This window comes from Dermacentor andersoni, chromosome 7, assembly GCF_023375885.2.
Source record: "Dermacentor andersoni chromosome 7, qqDerAnde1_hic_scaffold, whole genome shotgun sequence".
In the NCBI taxonomy this organism is placed as follows: Eukaryota; Metazoa; Arthropoda; class Arachnida; order Ixodida; family Ixodidae; genus Dermacentor; species Dermacentor andersoni.
Window position 1 is genome coordinate 122,702,864 of NC_092820.1, and position 24,253 is coordinate 122,727,116.

General features: G+C 47.4%; 1 protein-coding gene across 1 annotated transcript; it reads left to right on the forward strand.

Annotated features, from left to right (window-relative positions):
* Window positions 1–1,733: 1,733 nt before the first annotated feature.
* LOC140219501 (uncharacterized) lies at window positions 1,734–23,247 on the forward strand. Its single transcript, XM_072289313.1, has one exon. The coding sequence runs from the start codon at window positions 16,160–16,162 to the stop codon at window positions 17,615–17,617; it is 1,458 nt and encodes a 485-aa protein (XP_072145414.1). The 5' UTR covers window positions 1,734–16,159; the 3' UTR covers window positions 17,618–23,247.
* Window positions 23,248–24,253: the final 1,006 nt, after the last annotated feature.

The following is a 24,253-nucleotide window of genomic DNA, read 5'->3' on the forward strand; positions in this document are numbered from 1 at the left end:
GCAAAGCCGTAACGGACAAGTCAGCGATTTGTAAAAAAAATATTGTTATTTTGTTTACGCCTTCTTTTTTCTTAGCTTTTGCACGTATGGTTTCTCTCTTTGTTCGCGTACCCATCCTTTTAGGAACAAAAAAAAAAGGTCATTGTTGGTCGCTGGTCGTGTGGTGGTCCGCTCTCTACGTCCCCATAGTATTGGGCGCGCTGTCTTCCCAGACACGATCAGTGACTGCCATGTTGAATGTGACGTCGTCGGGTGTTCCTATCAGTTAAGTTTTTCGTCGATTTTGTCGACTTGGCTACGTCTAGGTTTTTGTCGACAAAATTATAATATTGAAGAGAAAAGTGATTGATTTCTCGCCTCTCTGTAAGGAACTTGACGTTATCGACCGTTATGCTGTCTTACGTCACCGTGTTGTCGAGAGTATCTGAACGCGCATATTGTTGAACCTCGCGTCTGTTATTCCAATTTATTAATAAACTGGGTAAGAGTGCGACATTTTAAACTAGAAGCACAGCGGCATAGCAATCCTAGCATTCCACAAAACGAGTACCTCAGGTGTAGTGCCGTAAAATGGGCGTTATATTGGCACGGGCTGATGGGGACACTATAGTTTATTTTTGGGTCTGAAATGGTGTGTGCAGACCTCGGTCCGAGCAAATGACAGACATGACCCCAATAACGTGGGAGACTCTCAAGGAAAAATGGATCGCGGCGCTACAAACCGAGGGCAAGGCGCGGCATAGGAGGTACACTGCCGAATTAAATGAATTGCTAAGACGCATGCGCATCATCCAGCGAGCTGATACTCTAACCACCTGCACCGGCTCGTACTTGCAGACTCTGCAGAGGAAGTACGATCGCCTCATGGAACAGCGCACTAACCGCATACGGCACGAACCATGCCCACTACAGGCCATTACGGAAGAAAACATTAATAGTGCAGGAAGTAACGGCTCAAAAATAATAACAGAAGCAATAAGAAAGGACGGTACGACCACAAACGATCCCACAGAAATTCAAGACATTTTCCTAGCCCACTTCAAAGAACAGTTCGGGGAAGATAAAATTGAAGTCGATAAAGACGTACGGAACTTTCACAAATTATGTGAAAAGCTGCAGCACCTTGAGGAACTGGAGCGAATTCACCTCTGTGATGACGTCACACTCGAGGAACTCAAAAACACCATGAAAAATATGACACACGCATCAGCCCCAGGATGCGACGGCATTACTACCGGCTTTTACGTAACCTTCTTTGAGCAAGTAGGTGAAGCGCTCTGCTGCATGATCAACATGATCTTACGCGAACGAGAAAAACCCCCCTCCTTTGGGAAAGGGCGCATCGTACTCTTGCTCAAAGAAGGCGCCCAACCGAACTGCCCACAATCGTGGCGACCAATCACTCTACTAAACACGGATTATAAAATCGCAGCAGCTGTACTGAATAACAGAATCAAACACGCCCTCCCCAAGTTAATATCCCCTTATCAAACATGTGCGGTCCCAGGCCGATCCATTTTTGCTAACTTGACTGTAACACGAGATATCTTCGAATATGCGACAGCAAAACAGATAAGTGGTGCCTTTCTTTCGCTAGATCAGGCAAAAGCCTTTGACCGAGTCATCCACGATTATCTATTCACAGTAATGGAATATTTCTGTTTTCCCACAGAATTTATCGAGATAATTAAACTTTTATACAGTAACATGACTTGCAGTATACAAATAAACAGGACAATCACACAGGAATTCCTTTATAAGCGAGGAATACGACAGGGATGCCCACTGGGACCAACCCTGTTTGTTATCTCCTTAGAACCCTTGCTTACTCGCATCATCGGAGAAGATCGCATCCGCGGTTTCCCGATGATAGGGCAGGAAGAAATAAAAATAATGGCTTATGCAGACGACCTTTCAGTCTTTATTCGCAACGAATCAAGTCTCAGACATTTCAGATCGATTTTTGAAGAATATGCAACGCTGTCTGGTGCCGCACTAAATGAAGAAAAAAGCAAGGCGCTAATATTCGGCTCCTTCCCACCGAATGCAATCGGCACCCTGCAACGAGTCAACACGGTAAAGGTACTTGGAGTGTACTTCACGCAAAAAGGGGTAGCGCCAACTACATGGCAGGTCGCCTCCACAAAAGCAGCACAAGCACTCTACAAGTTACAACAAATGGACCTAACCTTGACAGACAAGGCTCTCGCAATTAAAACCACAGTCTGCGGCTACGCCAATTATGCAAGTCGCATAGGCCTAATGCCGAGTAAAACAATCACCAAGCTCAACAAAATGATCACAGCTTTTCTATGGGATAACAAACCCCCCCCATTAAAACGGAACATCTTGCAACTTGCTACGACGTGTGGTGGTCTCGGCCTCCTCCACATTAGGACAACTTCCCGGCTTTTAGCTCTGAAAACGGCATGTTTCCTCGAAAACTCGACCAACTACGTCGGCAAGAGCCTAATGAAATACTGGAACAGCACATACCGCAGTATCGTAGCCCACAACGGAGCCCCAGGACCACTCGCCGAATCCCCCTCCGAATTTTATAAAGCCGCAATAAATACCAAAACCATGTTACAAACAGAGGCCCCGGACGTAAAAATTGATACCGCCTCACCCGCCCGTATTAACGAGACCCTGACACTAAAGCAACTCTCCGAGGAAGACAAGACAAAAATGGAACATGTCAAAGAAAACCTCCTAAGGAACGTGAGGCTTCCCAGGGAAGTACGAGACTTTGAATTTAAAAGACAGTGGCAAGTCCTCCCAACGCGCCAAAGGTTACACCGAATGGGCATTGTGCCAAACAACCACTGCCCGAACTGTAAGCGCATCGAAACCACGGATCACGCCCTTTTTGAGTGTGCCGCTGCCAAGATAGTGTGGCAGCTAGTATCCAAGGTTTTTGGCGTACGGTCACCGCTACACCAGAAAAAACCTAAAGGCAGATTTAACACCCTGGTGCTGGTGTGCACAATGTATGCAATTTGGAAACGCAGGTGTCTTGCCGAAGTAAGGACAAAGCCAGTAAGGGCGGCATACCCCACCCTCCAGAGAATCAGTCTCCTTCTGTGGAACCACCTGCACGATGAAATCGGAGCCACCGGGGAGGAAAGCTTCCTCCGGCGTTGGCATACAAAATTTTTCGTTTATAAAAATGGACAACTCTCCCTACCTTTAACACCTTATTAACCCCCCCCTCACACCACATACAACCGCACAAGTTGCGGCAACATGTAGCGCCACGTGCTGTCACAGACGCTGCGACAGCAACCACTAACAGATATAAGCACCGGTACCACTAAGACTGATGAAAGTTTACTGTCTTTCCTGTTCTCAATGACCGCCTTCTTTTTTCCTTCCGACTGTTGACAAGCACTAGAATTGTGTAAAGATACGCGCAGACTGGATGTACAGAAAGCAACGAGCTCACTGCCCAAATATTATGTATATTATGTATTATGTATTATGTATAGCATTGAGAACACTGTGTATTCGAAATTATGATATCATGCATTACGTTGGTGGTGGAATAAAACCTTCCCTTGGTGTAAGTATTTCGTATCCGCTCTTTTCGGCACCTGGGACCTCCCCTGGTCCCACGTGTGTGCCCGTCGAGCGCCGAGAAGTCCTGTTCCTGGGACCTGGACCGGACCCTGGCCCTTCCTGGCTCGGGTTTGCACTGCCACCGGGATCCGGCCGTGACTGGCCCACTCGGATCCAGCCCCGGCTCGCAGCTGCAGGACCGGCCCTCCTGGTTCGGGCCCTGGCCTCTGGCTGCACTGCTTCCAGGACCGGCCCACCTGGATCGGGCCCTGGCTCCCCAGGTCCCAGGTCCGTCCCGAGTGAGCTACCCCTGGGCTCCACTGGTCTGGAGCCGATCGCCATCTACCGAGCAGCGGAGCAATCCGGCGGGCCTCTGCTGCGCCTGCCGAGCGGCCGATGATCACGGGAGCCGGCTTCACTGCCACCGCCCCCTGTCGAGCCGCCGGTCAACCCCCTGACCATCGCGGAGCCAGCGCCACCTGCTGAGCCCCCGGTCTACCTGAGTACAGCGGCGTTCAGCGCCAGCTGTACACGTCAAGTGTAACCAGTACAACCATGAATCCCGGAGGCCGTGCTTCAAGCAGCCAAGCCCCCCGCACCATGGACACAAGCAGTGAGACTCCGTTACGGGAGAACTGTTTTACTTTCGACGCCCCTGAGGGCGATATATCCATAGATGATCTTATTGATGCTGTCGAGGCGACTGCGGGGGACGACAGCGTATTAGCGTTACAACATATGGGTGGCGCTAAATTTCTAGTCTGCACGAGGAATGCTGCGCAAGCAACTAAGCTAATGGTTGCGGAAGGTTTTCACGTCAACCACGTTAAGGTCCCTGTTGACGCTGTCGGCCCCCCAGTCGCTTTTGTTAATGTGTACCGCTATCCAATCTATATGTCAGCAGACAGCCTGTCATATGCCCTACAGCCTTACGGCAAAGTTAAAAGCGTGTCCTTTGCAAAGTTGGCGAACCGCCAAAATAAGCTAAGCGGCGTAAGAGTGGTGCGTATAGAAATGAGCCGACCAGTTCCTAATTTCATGACTGTCCATGGCCACAGAGTCATGTGTGAGTACAGAGGCATGAGGCGCGTGTGTGCGAGATGCGGAGCTGACAACCACATGGCTACTATGTGCACCGCCCCATACTGCAAACGGTGCGGCGTCTTCGGGCATGAAACGGAAGGCTGTGAGGAGGAATGTCACAAGTGCGGAGGCCGCCACGGCACAAAAGCTTGTTTTCGCGGGAAGGCGTATCCCAAGTCGTACGCGGGAGTTGTCGGCCGACACTCGCCCACGGACCCAGAGCAGGCAGCAAACGCGCAACTAAACCAAGCATTCCCGACGATTAAAGAAAGTTTAACACCAGCGCTACAGGTGCTCCTGCCTAGCAACCCCACCACAAAAAAAAAAAAAAAAAAAAAAAAAATTACATGATTTCTGGGAAGGTGCGGAGAGCACCACAGAAAGCGACAGCGGCGCATGCACAGAAGCGACCGCACGTCGACCAGAGCAAATTTCGCCAGAAGACAGCTGCGATGAGATAACTGATGACACAGCGTCCCAAAATCAAACCACGGTTTCAACTGAAACTGAAAGCATGGGATCGTCAAGCGACACGCGCCCCCCAGTTCACGCAGCTGATTTAGGAAATGCCAGCGGCGAACCAAAACCAACCGAGATTAAACAAAGCACCCTTGAAAAAAGCCACGCCTTCGAAGACATGCCCATTGTGAGCAACGGGAAGTGTGAAATCCCGGAGGCCACACCACAGGAAGAACAGCCCTCCCTTGAAGCCAAAAAGCTGAACGAAGAAAAAGTAAACAGCGGACCAAGCGCCGAAAACCCCCCTCAAAAATTACGGCAGAAAAAGGACGTGGAAAACGCGGCCGGGAAAGATACTCTCAAAGGACGCGGCGGCAGAACCCCAAGCGCCCTGACCACTGGTGCCCAGACACCAAAACCACAAAGACACAGATCTCGTTCACACAGAAGGGGAGGCGAAGGAAGAAAACACGCTAAAGATCTCACAAGCCCAGAAACCCAAAGGCGAGCAAAACAAGACCTAACCAGCAGTGACAGTGAAACCAAGATGCCAAAAAAAATTCCCAGAAAGGACCCCCCTGCGCAAAAGGAAACGAACGAGACCGATATGGACGTCACGGAAACGACAGCAGGCCAGGCATTTCCCCAATGACTGGGAAACACTCGCGCTACCTAAAGCACCCTCTCCCTTTTCTTTCATTGGTTTTCTGGTTGTGTCTTTCGTGTTTGTTTACATTCCGACGCCTAGGTTAGAAAACGTGCCAAGAGTACATAGCCCACATTACCTTTGCCACTTTCAATGTCAGAGGTTTTCGCGACAAAAACAAACAACGCGAGATCCTAAACCTGGCGAGGGATGAGTGTATAGACATCCTCTTTATCCAAGAAAGTAATTTAAGGACCCCACTAGATGTGGAGGCATTTAAACGTGAATTCCAGGTAGAAGCTTTTTTTTCACTGACAAACGGCCGAGCCTGCGGCGTAGGGGCCATCTTCGTGACGGGACCGTTTAGAAAGCGTGCACATTGCTTCTACGGATCTAATGGGCGGAGTCTGATGTTAGACGTCTACATAGATAATAGGAAAATTCGTTTCGTAAACATCTACGCCCCAGCAACCCGGTCGGACACAAATGCCTTCTTCAAAGCCCTCCATCCACTGCTTCTTGACAAAATTCCGCACGTCCTCCTAGGTGACTTCAATTGTGTTATTAATTCCACTAGGGACATCAGAGGCCCCGGGCAAGGGGGATCAACCTACAATGCAAGAGAATGCAGCAAAATCCTCCGCCACCTCTACCTTACAGATGTATGGGTTTCTCTCCATGGTGAGCATTTTGAGCCCACTCGCGTCTCCTCCAGGACGTCGAGTAGAATAGACAGAATCTACGTGCCCGACTGCCTCGTCCCGAAACTCCAGGCCTGTGTTGTGGCGATGCTCCCGGACCTTCTAAAGAAAAGGACCGACCACTTCCCGGTGATTTGCACAATCAGAGGTCACCCAGGGCAGGATACACACCTCGGAAGTTGGCGGCTCGATACTGCCCTGTTGCAGGATGACGTCAGCAAGAGTAACTTAAAGCAAAGTCTCAAGGAAATAACTGAACGAGCACCACAGATGAGCCCATCAACTTGGGAAGACCTAAAAGGTGAATTGACGGCAGCTTTACAAGCCGAAGGCAAAGCGCGGCACCGGCGTCTCACTGCCGAACTAAAGGAATTATTGCGAAGGATGCAAATCATAACGAGGGCGGACGCCATCACCTCATGCACCGGATCATACCTACAGACGCTGCAAAGAAGGTACGATCGCCTCCTGGAGAAACGAACTAGAAAAGCACAACGCGATCCATGTTCAATACATATCATTACAGAAGAAAACAACCGAGAAGGGAAAAATGACGCGCGGGAAATAATAGAGGCCATGAGGGAAGACGGAACGACGACACACGACCCAGTAGAAATCCAAAAAAATTTTTCTAACTCATTTTAGGAATCGTTTCGAAGATGACCAGTCTGACAGCGTTGCGGATACCGAAGCCTTGACCAAGTTATGTGAAAACTTACCGCACCTCGACCAAGAAGTAGTTTCACAATTTTGTAATGATGTCACCATAGAAGAATTGAAGCGCGTCATTCAACACATGTCGCAGGATACAGCCCCAGGATGTGACGGCATCACCACAGGATTTTACACTACCTTTTTCGAAGAAGTAGGCGAGACACTGTGCGATATGATTAACATGATACTAAACGAAAAGAGAAAACCCCCTTCCTTCGGGAAAGGGAGAATCATATTACTGCTCAAAGAGGGTGCCCAACCGGATCGCCCCCAATCGTGGCGACCAATAACACTACTTAATACCGATTACAAGATTACAGCAGCGGTACTGAACGACAGAATCAAACGCGTTTTACCACAGATAATATCCCCCCACCAAACATGCGCAGTGCCTGGCAGATCGTTGTTCGCAAACTTGACGCTTACCCGAGACGTTTTTGAATACGCAACAAGGAAAGAGATAAGCGGCGCCTTTCTTTCATTGGATCAGGCGAAAGCCTTTGACAAGGTAGAGCACAAGTATCTTTTCACAATTATGAAACAGTTTTCCTTCCCACAAGACTTTGTTGAGATAATTACACTCCTATATAACAATATGACATGTAATATCCAAATAAACAAGTCCATCACAGAGAACTTTAATTACACAAAAGGAATCCGCCAAGGATGCCCCCTAGGACCGACCCTGTTTGTCCTCTCGATTGAGCCTTTGATTGCTAGTATAAACGGAGAAACACGCATGCGTGGCTTTCCCATGACGGGACAGGAAGAAATAAAAATCATGGCCTACGCGGACGACCTTTCCATTTTTGTAAGAAATGAATCCAGTTTGAATTATTTCCGAACCATCTTTGCTAAGTATGCACTCTTGTCTGGCGCTGAGTTAAATGAGGCAAAAAGCAAGGCTCTCATATTCGGATCCTTCACACCGGACGCTATAGGGAACGTGCAGCGAGTTGATACAGTTAAAGTTCTTGGAGTTTATTTCACGCAGAAAGGAGTGGCGCAGCCCACCTGGCAGGTTGCCATTGCCAAAGCAACACAGGCAATCTCCCGCCTACGCCAAATGAACCTAACACTGCAAGAGAAAGCCCTCGCGGCAAGAACTACAGTATGCGGGTTCGCCAACTATGCCAGTCGTGTTGGCATCATGCCCAGCAAAACGATAAACCAATTGAACAAGCTCATTACGGCTTTTCTGTGGGACTCCAAGCCGCCACCGTTAAAAAGGAATATACTGCAACTAGCAACGTCGAGCGGAGGCCTTGGACTTCTGCACATAAAAACAACCACACGACTCCTGGCCCTAAATACAGCCAGGTCCTTAGGAAACTCAGCCGATTACATAGGCAGGGGCTTAATGTTGTATTAGAGTAGCACAAATCACAGTGTTTTAGATTGCAACAAGCCCCCAGGACCAAAAGCAGAGTTCCCCTCCGAATTCTATAAGACTGCCGCTGTCACGAAAGCCATGTTAGAAAAGGAATCACCCGGAACTAACATAGACACGGATTCACCCGCTAGAATCATCGAGACCATAACAGAAACCCAATTATCACCTGAGGACGAAGGGAAAATGAAACACATAAAGGAAACCCAACCAAAAAGGATAAAACTCCCCAAAGAGGTACAGGACTTTGACGTCAAACGAAAATGGAACGTGCTCCCGACCCGGCAGAGACTGCACAGGTTGGGCATCGTACCAAATGATCGTTGCCCCAACTGCAGCCACACGGAAACTGCAGACCATGCACTTCTCGAGTGTGTCGCCGCGAAAGCCGTATGGCGCCTGGTACTAAATATCTTCGGAGTACGCCCTCAGGCCATGGCGCAGAAAACTAAAGGCAGATTCGCCAACCTAGTACTTATCTGTACAATGTACGCCATATGGAAACGCCGATGCCTCGCAGAGGTAAGGAGAGTGCCGGTGAGGGCAGCCTACCCCACCCTCCAGAAAATAAGCCTGCTCTTGTGGGATCATCTGAACGAGGAACTTGATGCAACAGGGGAGGAAAGTTTCCTCCGACGATGGCACACAAAATTTTTTATCCAAAAAAATAACCAACTCGTATACCCATTGCTGCCGTATTAATGTCCCCTCTCCTCAGTCGGAGATAAACCCATTTCCGGAAATATGTAGTGCTGAACACAGCCTCAGTGAATCAACAATAGTTGCCCACAAGAATACATATGGGAGGCATAAGGTCCACAGATTGTTCGATTATATTTCCCTTGTCGGCAATACATGTTCTTGACCCTTGAGTAGCCCTAGCATTGTATAATGCAGCATGGCCTTGTTTTGTAAAACAACCCGGAATGTGCGACGTTATGAGTGCACCTGAAAATTGTATAACAGCACGTGAACTGTACATTGGCAATCTGTGTTTGTGCGCAACCATATGATGAATGAATAAAACCTTCCCTTGGTGTAAGCTTCTCGGCCTTTTGGCTAAGATCAAGATCAAGTGAGTATTTCGTATCTGCTCTTTTCGGCACCTGGGACCTCCCCTGGTCCCAAGTGTGCCCACCCGAGCGTGTACAAGTCCTGTTCCTGGACCTGGACCGGACCCTGGACCTGCCTGGCTCGGTTTTGCACCACCTCCGGGATCTGGCCGTGACTGGCCCACTTGGATCCGGATCCGGCTCGCTGTTGCACCACCTCCAGGACCGGCCCTCCTGGATCGGGCCCTGGCCTCTGGCTGCACTACCTCCAGGACCGGCCCACCTGGATCTGGCCCTGGCTCGCGGGAACACCATCCCCAGGTCCGTCCCGAGTGAGCTGCCCCTGGGCTCCACTGGTCTGGAGCCGATCTTCCTTGGGTTGCTGCTGGGACACCATCAGCGACCCGGCGGACAACTGATGACCCAGGCACCTGCAAGGACCTCTTCGCGGCCCTCTACAAGCACCGGGGACTACCGAGGCACCAGCAGCTCCTGCTGAACCTCGACCCCACCGGTCTCCACACTACCAGAGTGCAGAGGCGTCTTGCGCCATCTGCACACCACCAGTCTACCAGATCGAGCCTCCTGTCTTGGTGGCAACCAGCGCCTCTGCGGCCATGGCCCCCGAGATGGACCCAATTCGTGAGACCCCGCTGAGGGAGAACTGTTTTATGTTTAACGCGCCTGATGGTGACGTGTCTGTTGATGACCTCATAGACGCAAGAGCTTACTGCGGGAGACGATAGTGTGTTGGGCCTCCAACACATGGGTGGAACAAGGTTCCTAGTCTGCATGCGTACAGCCGCACAGGCGACCACACTAATGGTAGCTGAAGCTTTCCGTGTTAACCACGTTAAGGTATCGGTGGAAGCAGTAGGACCACCAACTACGTTTGTGAATGTGTATAGGCTCCCTATGTACATTCCCGACGAGGCCCTACTGTTCGCATTACAACCATATGGTAAAGTGAAAGGTGTGTCACATTCAAGTGTTCTCAGCCATCATAACAAGCTAAGCGGCGTTCGAGTGGCCCGAATGGAAATGAGTAGGCCAGTGCCCAACTTCATGACCATTCAGGGCCATCGAGTGATGTTCGAGTACCGCGGCATGCGTCGGGTTTGTGCGAGGTGTGGAAGCGATGGGCATATGGCAACTGCTTGCACATCACCTCACTGCAAGCGTTGCGGCACATTCGGCCATGAAACGGAAACATGTGCAGAAGAATGTAAGCGGTGTGGCGGACAACATGCCACTAAATCCTGCTTCCGAAAAAAATCTTACGTTGCAGCGGCCCGTGGATCTCCATCCACTAATGTCATGAGTTCCTTTCAAGAACCCATACGATCCCCCACCCTGCACAAACTGGAGCCTGTCAAGTCTACTCTAGAGGTACTAAAACCACGCACCACGCAAACGTCTGCAGCTTCACCCAATTACTGGGATGAGCGTGATGCAAGCGACAACGACAGAACAAACCACCAATCTAGTAGTGGCTCATCTGAAAGCGTTGACGTCGAAGAGCTTGGTAACACGACTTCAACAGACACTGAGGTGACTCCAACCACCCAAACGGATGGAATCACATCTGACGTCTCGACATCAACATCGCAGACTCTGTCCCCACAGTCTGATGACCACAAAGGGGAAGCAAAAGAACTACTACAATGCAAGAAAGCGTACTGTTCTGAAAGCAGTGATGACCGGCCCATAACGGCAAGTGGTTCACATGCAACCCCCGAGAAGTCTTCAGCCAATGGGAAATCAGCCAAAAGTGAACAACCTACGTTGAATACCACAACAGAAAATGACCGGCCAATAACGGCCAGCGGCACCTATGCGATTCCTGAGATGACTCCAACTAACGAAAAAACAGCTAAACCGACTGTAAATACCACACCAGACCCTAGCGGAGTGCATGATGACCGACAAAAAAAAAAAGAAAGAACGACGACGCTCGAGATCGAACAGAAGAACAAAAGAAGGAAAACACAGCCTGGATAAAGGAAAAACAAGCGATGCGGATTCTCACCATCCCAATACATCTCGTCGCATCAAGGCAGACACGAGTAGTGATAGCGACGCAGTCCACAGATTACAATGCAAAAAAGCTAGGACGCTTTCGCCCAAACAGGATGAAGGGTCCTCCTCAAGCGATGATGACATGAGAGAATAACCGCACGGTTGACGATGGCATAACTCAATGCTATAGCAACCTATGTCCCTTCCCTTCCTCCTTGCAAATTGGCTGAATCATTACCAAAAAATAAAACAGAGAAATGGCTACACTTCACTGCATGTCATTTAATGTCAGAGGCATCCGAAACATTGATAAACAAAAACAATTATTAAGATTCGCTCAGGAACAGGAAATCGATATCCTATTCCTTCAAGAAACAAACTTCCGAACCCCACAGGACGTAAAGGCATTCGAAGAACTACATGGCATAGATGGGTTTTTCTCACTCACGAACAGCAAAGCTTGCGGTACTAATATTATCTTCATTTCGAATAGATACCGCAGTCGTGCATTTTGCACATGCGATACAAAAGGGCGCATTGTATACGTTGATCTATATTTAGGGGGTAGGAAGATTCGAATAATTAACATATATGCGCCAGTGACAAGAAGCTTAACCAATGAATTTTTCCTCAATCTGTGGGACTACATGCCTAGTCATTCGCAATGTATATTAGTTGGTGATTTTAACTGTGTCCTCGATAGCAACAGAGATATCCGAGGCCCTGGACGTGGGCGTTCAACCTATCACGCAAAAGAGCTTAAAAATTTGCTTCAGCACCATAACATGTCAGATGCATGGATTTGGTCCCACGGAGATATGTTTACAAGTACAAGATCCTGTGGTCATACAGAAAACCGATTAGATAGGGTCTATATATCACCGTATCTATTAAATGACCTCATGGAGATTAAAACGATACCAGGACCAACTGGACGTAAAGCTTTTAGCGACCACAATCCGGTCATATTCAAACTTAGTGGAATGGAAGGGCAACCATATAACACAGGACTGTGGCGTATGGACCCAGCTCTGCTACACGACCAAGAAATAGAATGGATAAGACTCAGACTGCAAGCAAGCTTGGAAAAGAACAACCACGGCAATTGGGATGACCTAAAAGACGAATGGAAAAAAATACTTATTGAAGCTGGTCAAAATAGGAAAAAAAGACACACCAATGATCTTAATGAAATTCTAAGAAGGATAAGAATCATCGAGAGAGGAGGGGAAATGACGTCCTGTATGCAAGAATATGTGGATTGCCTACGACACAAATACAAAGAACGGCTGAATAAAACCAAATCCATCGAGAGTATGCAAGTTGACAATCAAAGCGTTGAATCAACTGATTTGGGAGACAGAACACGGTATCCAATCCGTAATAGAAACCCAATAAGGATAGATAAATTAAGATTAAACAACGGCACTATCACAACAGACCAAGAATTCATTACTGAGGAATTTCTAGAGCATTTCAAGAAAATTTTGCAGGAAGAACATCCAAACCAGCAATACCACATCACCGACCTATTAGGAAATCTTCCCCAAATAAGTGAAGAAAGCAAGGAGCAACTATGCGCACCAACAACAAAACAAGAAGTATTAAATATAATTAAGAAAATGACACATAAATCGGCACCTGGTCCTGACGGAATTTTGACCGGATTCTACTTCACCTTCTTTGATGTGATTGGTTCCAAACTTGTGCAAACCCTAAACAACCTCATTCTAAACAAGGAAAAACCGCCGTAGTTCGCTAAGGGCCGTATTATATTGTTATCCAAACCTAACAGTGATCCATTAGATGTCAATGGATGGAGACCGATAACGCTACTTAATACTGACTATAAAGTGGGAACAACGTTATTATCGCACAGACTCAGCAGTATAATACCCAAGATTATATCCGATTTTCAAGCTGCCGCAGTTCCCGGAAGATCACTTCACGCCTCACTAATAACCACCAGAGACACCTTTGCATACGCAAAGCAAAAAGAATGTAAAGGGATCTTCATTTCATTAGACCAAGAAAAAGCATACGACCGAGTGATGCATCATTACATATACAATACTATGGAAAAATTTGGAATTCCAGCAACGTTTGTGGACATCATTAAAACACTATACCATGGAATGACAAGTGAAATTCAAATTAATAATTTTGTAACAGAGACATTCGCAGTGACTAGAGGGGTTCGGCAAGGATGCAGCCTGTCACCAGGACTCTTCGTCCTGTCCTTAGATCCCTTGCTAAGAGCCGTTGAGCACAATAACATAATTAGGGGTTTTCCCCTACCAGGAAAACAAGAAATTAAAATAGCAGCCTTTGCAGACGATATTTCATTATTCATGAAAAACGAAGATAGCTATCATGCCTTTCTACGGACTTTTGAAGAGTACGCGACAGCATCGGGGGCTAAAATAAATCACAAAAAAAGCAAAGCACTTTGTTTTGGCCCACCCGGAAGTATTGCACTACAGGATGTACACATTGTGGAAGTAGTTAAAGTTCTCGGCATTTGGTTCGAAGCAGATGATATCACAGCAAAAACATGGGATGAACCACTAAGGAAAGCAGCACACTTCGTGGAACAAGAACTAAACCGGCCGGCGAGTCTGCGGGAAAAAGCAGCAGCAATCAAATCGAAACTGTGTGCCCCAGCATTTTATGTGGCGAGAGTGACGACCATGCCTAGACTGGTGGCCAGCAAACTAACAACACTCATAGGACGTTACCTCTGGAGCGACAAACCAGCTCCAGTCACTCAGAACATCATTAGATTGCCAGCATCAAGAGAAGGCTTGGGAATACCCAACGTTGCTCTTATAGCGAAAACTCTGGCGGCGAAAACTGTCGTGACATTGGCTAATGCCCCACAGTACAGGGGAATGCCAGTTCTACGGTACTGGTTAAGTACGCTTGACCATCACATTACGGATAAGAAATGGTACGGCCCAAAATCGGAAATGCCAGCAAAATTCTACAAAACAGTCATCACTACAAAAAAAGCAATAGAAGAAATCTTTCCGGAGACTGCCATTGAAGAAATCAAACCCATAGATGCAAGCACTGCGATGGCCATTAGAGAATTGAAATCCGAAGACCTGGACAAAACCAATACCCAAAAATGGAAGTTTTGGAACGCTACCAATCTACCACATGATATGCATGACTCCAAATGGCAAAGAAGATGGGGTGTCTTACCTACAAAAGCACGCCTCGCCAAATTTGCAATCACGCAGACGGACAGATGTCCAAATTGTTCGGCACTGGAAACTCAACAACACGTATTCAAGGGCTGCCCTCCTGCCAAAATAATCTGGAGATTGGCTTCTATCCATTTCAAAACAAAATTAGGTAAACCATATAGGAACAAAAACAACTTTGAAAAATTGTTGACAATAGTAATTATGTTTTGTTTATGGAAAAGACGGGGGAAAGCAGAAATAACACGAAAACCACAGAAAGCCGCATATCCTGTATTGAAGAAAATAAGGACTGTAATGTGCAATTTCTTAAACCACGAACTTGAAAGTAATGGCATGCAAGAATTTCTAAAAAAATGGCACACAAAATTCTGGTTAGTAAGGAATGCCAAGGTGACAATTCCTATTGTCGGTTACTGATCTTTAAGCCTTTAATGGCTCAACTAACTCAATGGCTCAACCCTAGCAATTGTATAATTCTACTACATAAGATTTGACAAGTTTGATTGTAATACATTGTATAGTCCACGTTGACATTGTACTCATTGTACCCACTGCGTTGCATGTATTCATAGGAATCTCCTTGTATGTATATTTACATATCTTTCTGTGAATTATACTTGTATTGTAGCAACTGGATATATACTTGTTTGTATAGAACAATCTGATCTGTACTGAAGCATACATGTATTGTAACAACAAAATGGATAATGTATACATGCAAATAAAACTTCTCTTTGTGTAAGTATTTTCGTATCTGCTCTTTTCGGCACCTGGGACCTCCCCTGGTCCCAAGTGTGCCCGCCCGAGCGTCTACAAGTCCTGCTCCCTGGACCCGGACCGGACCCTGGACCTGCCTGGCTTGGTTTTGCACTGCCTCCGGGACCCGGCCGTGGCCCCCTTCTGCACTGCCTCCAGGACTGGCCCACGTGGACCCGGACCCGGCTCGCAGCTGCACTACCTCCAGGACCGGTCCTCCTGGATCTGGCCCTGGCCCCAGGTGGCACTACCTCCAGGACCGGCCCACCTGGATCTGGCCCTGGCTCTCGGGAGCACCATCTCCAGGTTCGTCCTGCTTGAGCTGTCCCTGGGCTCCACTGGTTTGGAGCTAGCCTTCCTTGGGTTGCTGCTGGGCCACCATCGGCGACCCGCCGGACCACAGATGATCCTGGCACCTGCAAGGACCCCTTCGCGGCCCTCTGCAAGTACCGAAGTCAACCGAGGCACCAGCAGCTCCTGCTGAACCTCGACGCTACCAGTTCGCACCACCAGTTCAAGTCCACCAGTGAGCCTACCACGGGAGGAGCGGCAGCCGGCGACCTGGGAGAATGGCATCGGACACAGAGACACTCCGTGAGATCCCCTTGAGGGAAAACTGTTTTTTGTTTAATGCTCCGGATGGAGACGTGTCCATAGACGATTTGATAGACGCAGTCGAACTAACAGCTGGAGAAGATAGTGTCCTGGGGCTTCAGCACATGGGTGGCTCCAAATTTCTAGTTTGCACCAGAAACGCTGAGCAGGCCACAAAGCTCATTGTAGCTGAGGGGTTTTCTGTTAAAAATGTTAAAGTGTCAGTTGATGCTGTAGGACCCCACTTAACTTTCGTGAATGTGTACCGATTCCCATTGTACCTGGCCGATGACGCACTCCTCTCTGCCTTACAACAGTTTGGCAAGGTAAAGGGCGTGTCCCACGCGGTGGTGGCCAATAGACAGAACAAGTTGAATGGTGTGCGGGTTGTCCGCATTGAAATGAGCAGGCCAGTGCCCAACTTCATGACGATACAGGGACATAAAGTCATGATGGAGTACCGTGGGATGAGGAGGGTTTGTGCAAGATGTGGGGACGATGGCCACATGGCCACGGCTTGCACTTCACCCTATTGCAAGCGTTGCGGCCTGTTCGGCCATGAAACAGAAGGATGCGAAAAGGAGTGCAAGCGGTGTGGCGGGAGCCATGGCACAAGAGATTGCTTTCGGAAAAAGTCATATGTAGCTGCCGTCCGTGGCGCTCCACCAGCCACCTCAGTTACTATGAGGCCATCCCCACTGCCGAAGATGACGGCCACTAAATCTAACTTGCAGGTGCTTAAACCGCGTGCTCAGCGTTCGTCCCCGCTTGCCTCCTCGTCGGATAGTGAACCGTGCCATACCGTTAGCGGTAACTCTCTCACGAAAGAGTCAACAACCTCTCGCTCGGTCTCCTCGGAGACTGAACCCTCTGCAGGCTCTGTCTCTGGGGAGGTCACTTCTGAAACAGCCTCCTCCGAGACCGAGCTGCTCGAGGATTCTGACCTTAATCAGACTAAGCCGGACACGTCACAAGTGTCCCAATCTGAGCATAGTGCTGTGCAGGTGCAACGACATAACAATGACTTACTTAGCCAAGCCGTGTTCACGAATGATTCGAGACCAATTGTGGCAAGTGGGCGCTATGCCATACCCGAAGAAGGGGAGGATAAGCCTTCCACATGCTCGGAGGCTCATTCGGGAGCTCCCGACACAAAGGAACCCTCGAAAACCCCTCCTGATTATCGAAGTAAGATGAATAAGCCGAGGCACAGATCTCGCTCACATAGAAGAAACAAAGAGGGTAAGCATAGCCCAGATAGGAATAGCCCATTGCCCAATGACCATGACGTCGCCACCCCAATACGGCGGCCTAAGGACGAGAACAGCAGTGATAGCGACGCAGTTCGCCGCATGAAATCCAAAAAAGCTCGTAAACATTCGCCTAAACTGCATGAGAGATCATCACTCAGTGATGGCGACATGCAGGAATAATTCTTCTATGGAACTCCCTGCCCCTCATTATTTGCTCATACGTCTCCCAACCAATAGTCATGGTTATCGTTGCACTTTGCTCGACTTGTACTGAGTGTGCGTCCTCTCGCTCCAGTTGCACTTATGCTATCAGGACCAGGTTCTCATGAGCGTCTTCAGATTTGCCACCTTTAACGTTAGAGGATTCAGGGACAGGCAGAAACAAAGTTATGTCCTCGAATTGGCAAGGCAACTTGGTGTCGATGTTCTCTTCTTACAGGAGACTCGAATTGGCAAGGCAACTTGGTGTCGATGTTCTCTTCTTACAGGAGACAAACTTTCGCACCCCACTTGAGGTGGCCTCATTCCAACGGGAGCATAATATCTGTGCTTTCTTTTCATTGACAAACGCGAAATCATGTGGAGTAGGCACCATCTTCCTCACCAGAAAATTCCGGGAAAAAGCGCATTGCACATTTGGGGCGAGTGGACGCACACTTATCACTGACATGTGCATAGACGGAAGGAAAATTAGATTTGTGAACATTTACGCGCCAGCTACTAGATCCTTGACCAATCAATTCTTCAAAAACTTACATCCATTGCTTCTGGAGCCAATCCCTCATGTCTTGCTTGGAGATTTCAACTGTGTTGTGGACTCAAATAGGGACATCATAGGCCCAGGGCAGGGTGGCTCGACCTATAATGCCAGGGAGCTCATTAACATACTTCGACATCTCCTGCTATCAGATGCGTGGATCTCTCTTCACCATGACCGCTTTGAAGCCACGAGATTCGGCTTCCGCACCGAAAGTAGAATCGACCGGGTATACTTACCTGACTTGTTACTACCCACGCTACTTAGGTGCGAGATTATACCCCTCCCTGTCACTCTCAAGCGCAAAACGGATCATTGCCCGGTAGTTGTGACGGTAAGAGGTAATGCCGGTCGCAACCTGACACAGGATAGATGGCGCTTAGATCCCGCAGTCCTTTAAGATGTCGACTGTATTGAAAACATCAATACCGCAGTTAGAGCAAGCGTCCAAAACCTCTCAATGATGTCCCCATCAAATTGGGACTCCTTGAAATAGGTTTGGAAACAAATCCTACAGGATGAGGGGAAGGCGAGACATAGAAGAATTACTAAAGAACTAACGCGCCGAATGCAAATAGGTAAATGGGGAGATACATTAACGTGTTGTACCAAGGAGTACCTAGAAGATTTGGAGGCAAAACATGACCGACTGGTAAAGAAAAGATTCATTCTCGAGGGTGAAGACCAGGAACATATGAGCATAAGGGCACCGGCATCTCAGTTATTGGTAATGCGAAGGTGCGCATCTCAGAAATTAGACGACCAGACGGATCACTCACGACTAACCCATCCGAAATCGAGTCAGCCATTCGTGATCACTTCTTAGATCTCTTTGGCGCCGATGATATCAGTGAACCTCCGGATATTACATCAAGAATCCGTGAGCTGTGTCGTGATATCACCCCTTGAAGAAGAAGACCTCTAGTGTATTACACAAGACTTAACCCTAGACTTAGTCAAAGATGCCCTGAACGTCATGAGTACAGGAACAGCGCCTGGCTGTGATGGATTAACAACCAATTTTTATAAGACTTGCTTTGAAGCACTTCGTGAAGCGTTACTCCAAATGGTTAAAATGGTGATCGAGGAGGGGAAGAAGCCTGCCTCCTTCAGTAGAGGACGCATTACACTTATGCTGAAGGAAGGAGCTCCCCCGACAGACATAAAATCATTGCGTCCGATAACATTGCTAAACACTGATTACAAGCTAGTTGCTACATTACTGCAAATACGACTTGCCAAATTGCTGCCTTCGATAATCTCCCCATACCAATCTTGCGCAGTACCGGGACGATCTATTTACACGAATCTCATGATCACCCGTGATGTGTTCGAATATGCCCAGATTAAGGATGTGCGTGAAGTGTACATATCAGTTGATCAAGAAAAAGCTTTCGACCGAGTCAGGCATAAGTACATCTTTTTAATTCTAGAATTACTTAAACTACCCCCAAACTTCATACGTAGCATTAGACTCCTCTACGAGAATGTCACTAGTCAAATTTTAGTGAACGGAACAATTACATCTAGTTTTCCTGTTCGTAGAGGGGTCCGGCAAGGTTGCCCGCTTAGCCCTTCCCTGTTCATCCTTTCGCTGGATCCGTCAATAAGAAACATAATTACAGCAAAACTAATCCGAGGCTTTCCTATGACTGGCCAAGAGGAAATAAGAGTCAGTGCGTATGCTGACGACATTTCTTTGTTTCTAAGAGATGATCAGAGTCTTCGAACATTCAAAGACATCTTTGCTGAGTACTCTGCATTATCTGGTGCCCGCATCAATGAACAGAAAAGTAAAGCGTTATTATTCGGCTCTTTTTCCCCCAGTTCGATACCTCACATTCCAATAGTCACCTCAGTGAAAGTATTAGGCATTATCTTTACCAACAAGGGAGTAGCGGACGCCTCATGGCAATTAGCGGTCCAAAGATCCAATGCCGCAATTAGCTCCCTACACCATAGATGCCTATCGTTTCGACTAAAATCTCCAGCAATCAAAACGACTGTTTGTGCTTATGCGAACTATGTAGCTAGAATTGGCGTTATGCCCAGAAAAATTGGCACCCAACTTAACAAACTAATAACAGCCTTTCTCTGGAATAGCAAACCTCCGGCATTGAAAAGGCATCTGCTGCAACTCCCGCTAAAATCAGGAGGCCTCGGATTTCCTCACATAGTCAATACCGGCAAGATCCTAGCATTAAAAACCGTCATGTCCCTATGCATGATCCCCGATTACATGGGAAAAAACTTAATGGCATATCTAGCCAGCACATTTCAGATGGCACTTACAGGCAAACGAGACACTGGGCCGCTCGCCGAAAATCCGTCACCCTATTATCGAGCCGCTCACAACACCCAAAAGATGATCCTAGCAGAATGCCCCAATACAAACATTGCCCAGGATAAGGTTACAAACATTATTCAAAACATCACATATAGACAGTTAAGCCCGGAAGAAATTCAGAAGACCTCAGATAAAATATGGCAGGACTGGCCCCGTTCTTGGTTGCCCCACGAAATTCTAGAGTTAGATTGGAAACGCAGATGGCAAGGTTTGCCGACACGTGAGCGGCTCCATAAAATGGGTGTTGTTCCAAATGCAACTTGCCCTAATTGTAGCGGGAAAGAAACAACTCAGCGTGCTTCATTCGAATGCCCACCCGCTAAAATAATCTGGAACCTGGTCAAACGCACATTTAAAATAGATGGTCTTAAAACACCAAAGAAAAGATACGGACCATTCGAACACCTAGTAGTTATTAGCACAATGTTTGTAATCTGCAAGAGACGAAGTCTAGCGGAAGTCCGTAGGCGCCCGGTTAGAGCAGCTTACCCTGCAATGCAAAGAATTAGGTCTTTAGTCTGGAAAACACTTACAGAGGATTTGGAGGCCAACGGAGAGGAGGCCTTTCTCCGGAGATGGCACACTAGATTCTTTTATTTAAACCATGGCACGCTTCACTACCCGGTTGTCCCTTATTAGGGGCGGATATTCCTAAATGCTATAGACTGTCAGTTATATACGCCTTGTTGCTGGATGTGCTTGTAAAGTCTTGTATAAGGGACTGTATAAATAATTGTATAGAGGAATTGTATAACGGTCATGTTATGGTTCAAATTGTGTACCTAAAATGTATTCCGTGCCACCAATGCATGGGCAACAGTACCAACATGCTTGTTCTCGTAAACACTACACATGGTCTTTGAACTCGCTTGCCTATACTTGTGTGAACTAGCAACTAGCAATACAAGATGAATAAAGAAGAAAGGTACCCACCAAATGTGGCATACACGCTTCTAACTAGAAAAAGAAAGCGAAATACAAATGAAGATTACTCTTTTTTAGCATAACATGAAAACGCCCCTCGCCAAATCACAATGACACCAACATAAAGAGGAAACTCATTGTCATATCTTGTTTAAAAAAGAGAGAGAATGTGTTATTTTGTGTACCTTTGTTATTTTTACTATGTATAGTTGTAGATATGTTTATGTTTAGATTATATGTATATGTATAGATGTATATGTATCGGTGTAACATGTGACGTGTCAACAATGCTGTGTGCATAGTGTCACCTCACTCATGTCAACTAAATGTCAACTACCTAATTTGTACATCCTCATTAAACATTGTATAACGATCCCAACATTACATCCTGTTAACTCATATATGTTTCTGAAAAGTGTTTAGGGTGCCCTTGTTTCAACGCCTTTCTTGTGTAGCAAGAGACACAAAAGAAAGTGTTATTTTTTGTCTTTATTGTAACCGTATAATGATCACAGATTAAGTAATCGTGTATTTCCGACCCACCAGAGTACTGTTGAGCCTTATGATATGTGATAGTAAACTTCCCCTTGTGTAGTATCTGTAAAGCAAGGCACCAATCACGGTCAGATAGAAGGAACAAAGAAGGAAGGCGCAGCCCAGAAAGAAATAGCCCCACGCCAAATGACCAGGATAATTCTGACCAATCACGACGAACAAAAGATGAAAATAGTAGCGAAAGTGATGTAGTTCGTCGTATGAAGCCTAAGAAGGCTCGAAAACACCTAAACTTCATGAGCGGTCATCACTTAGTGATGGCGAAATGAAAGAATGATTTTCATAAAAGCACACCCCCCCCCCCCCATTCTTTATTCGTACGTCTCATAATCGACCACCATGTTTGTCGTTGCACCTTCCATAACTTGTTCTAAGTGTGCGCCCAATTACTCCTGTTGTAATCTCATTATCAGGACCCCGTGAGTATCTTTTAGTTTCCATCTTTCAATGTCAGGGGTTTCAGAGACGAGCAAAAGCAGAGATATGTCTTAAACTTCGGTAGACAACTACGTCTCGATGTCCTTTTCTTACAAGAGGCAAACTTCAGAACCCCGCTTGAGGTAGTAACCACATTTCAACGGGAGTTCGGTGTCGCCGCTTATTTCTCATTTCTCTTTCCCTCTCCTCTTCCTCCCACCTTGCTCTTCGCCTTTCGCTCTGTAGTGTCCTTAGTTATGCCAACTAAGGTGGAGCTCGTCTCCGGGGACACTATAGATGGAATGCCTGACCTCCCGACTCCGTCCCCTTTGTTTTCCCTCCTTTTCCTGTCTGTCTCCTCTGCTGAATGCTCAATATACACTTACCGAAACTGATTTGCTACCGCTTTCAAGCCTCTTGCAGATATTCAGCAGCGCAGATATTCGGTGAAGCGGCCCCTGAGCTCTGCTTCTGCTGCCTGGCGCACCGTCGGACCTGCCTGAGACCTCCGATCACATATACCAGGTGCGCGTCGCCCCACGAGCTTTCATGCCTATACCACTGCGTCAGTCAACGGGGAGCCACCTACCAAGTGCCAGTCCGTCCCCAGCCTCCTGCAGCCCGGCTCACCCGAACATCTGCTCCTGCTGTCCGGCATCATGCAGGACCTGCTTAGGCCTCCTCAGGCCCTGCCCTCGTCTGCCGTCCTGATTCTTTCTTCTCTCCTTTTCTCTTGCTCTCCCTTCTCTCCCTCAATTTCCCTCCATACTTTTCTTCTGTTATGTGTCTTAATAAAAAAACTGGTCGGAATCCCGAGTCGCTACATGCCGTGCCAATGCAGACCTATACTTCGCGTTTACTCCTGCTCCCTACTTCTAATTTGTCTTCGCTTTATGTCGGATTACCTCGGTTTTTTTTCTTTCTACAATTGGCTTTTCTCAAATTACAATTTGGGTTTCTACCCCTCTTCATTTATTTTCGATTGGCTTCGACCTGCTATGCCTTGGTGGTGCGGGTTTCCCTCATCTTTATTTAGGTTGTTTTTGTAACTTGACGGGCTTAAAAATATATAAAGACCGATTCGAAGTAACCAGACATGGATCCCGCACGACTAGCAGACTTGACCGAGTTTACCTACCCGATCTGCTTTTACCAACATTACTGGGATGTGAGGTCGCATCTCTTCCCGACTCTCTCAGGTGTAGAACCGACCACTGCCCAGTGGTGGTAACATTAAGAGGACAAGCCGGCCGCACGCAGTCAGACCAAAGATGGCGATTAGATCCTTCACTTCTTCAGGACAAAGAAAGTATTGAAAGCATAAATGTCGCACTTTCGAAAACCGTTGAAAATCTGACAACAATGTCCCCATCGTAATGGGACGCTTTAAAAAGAAGCTTGGAAACGGATTTTGCAGGCAGAAGGAAAAGCCAGGCATAGGACGATTTCGAAAAAGCTCAACGAGTTTCTTCGCCGCATCCAAATAATCAGATGGGCGGACACGATGACGGCCTGTACCCACGAATAGCTAAAAGTATTAGAAGCAAAATGTGACCGACTAGTTCCGGAAAGAATCTATTACCAGAGTGTTTACTGTCAACTTATGAACGCAGAGAAAGACTGTGCCTCCTTTGTAGGTAATGCCAAAATGCGAATTTCAGAAATTGAGCTTGCAGCTGGAACCCTAACTTCTGATCCCAAGAAATCGAGGCAGTCATTCACGAGCACTTCATGAAACTCTTTGAAACTGATGAATTAGACGAACCTCCTTAGTTTAGAACAAGAGTCCAAGAGCTGTGTCACGACACCACACTGC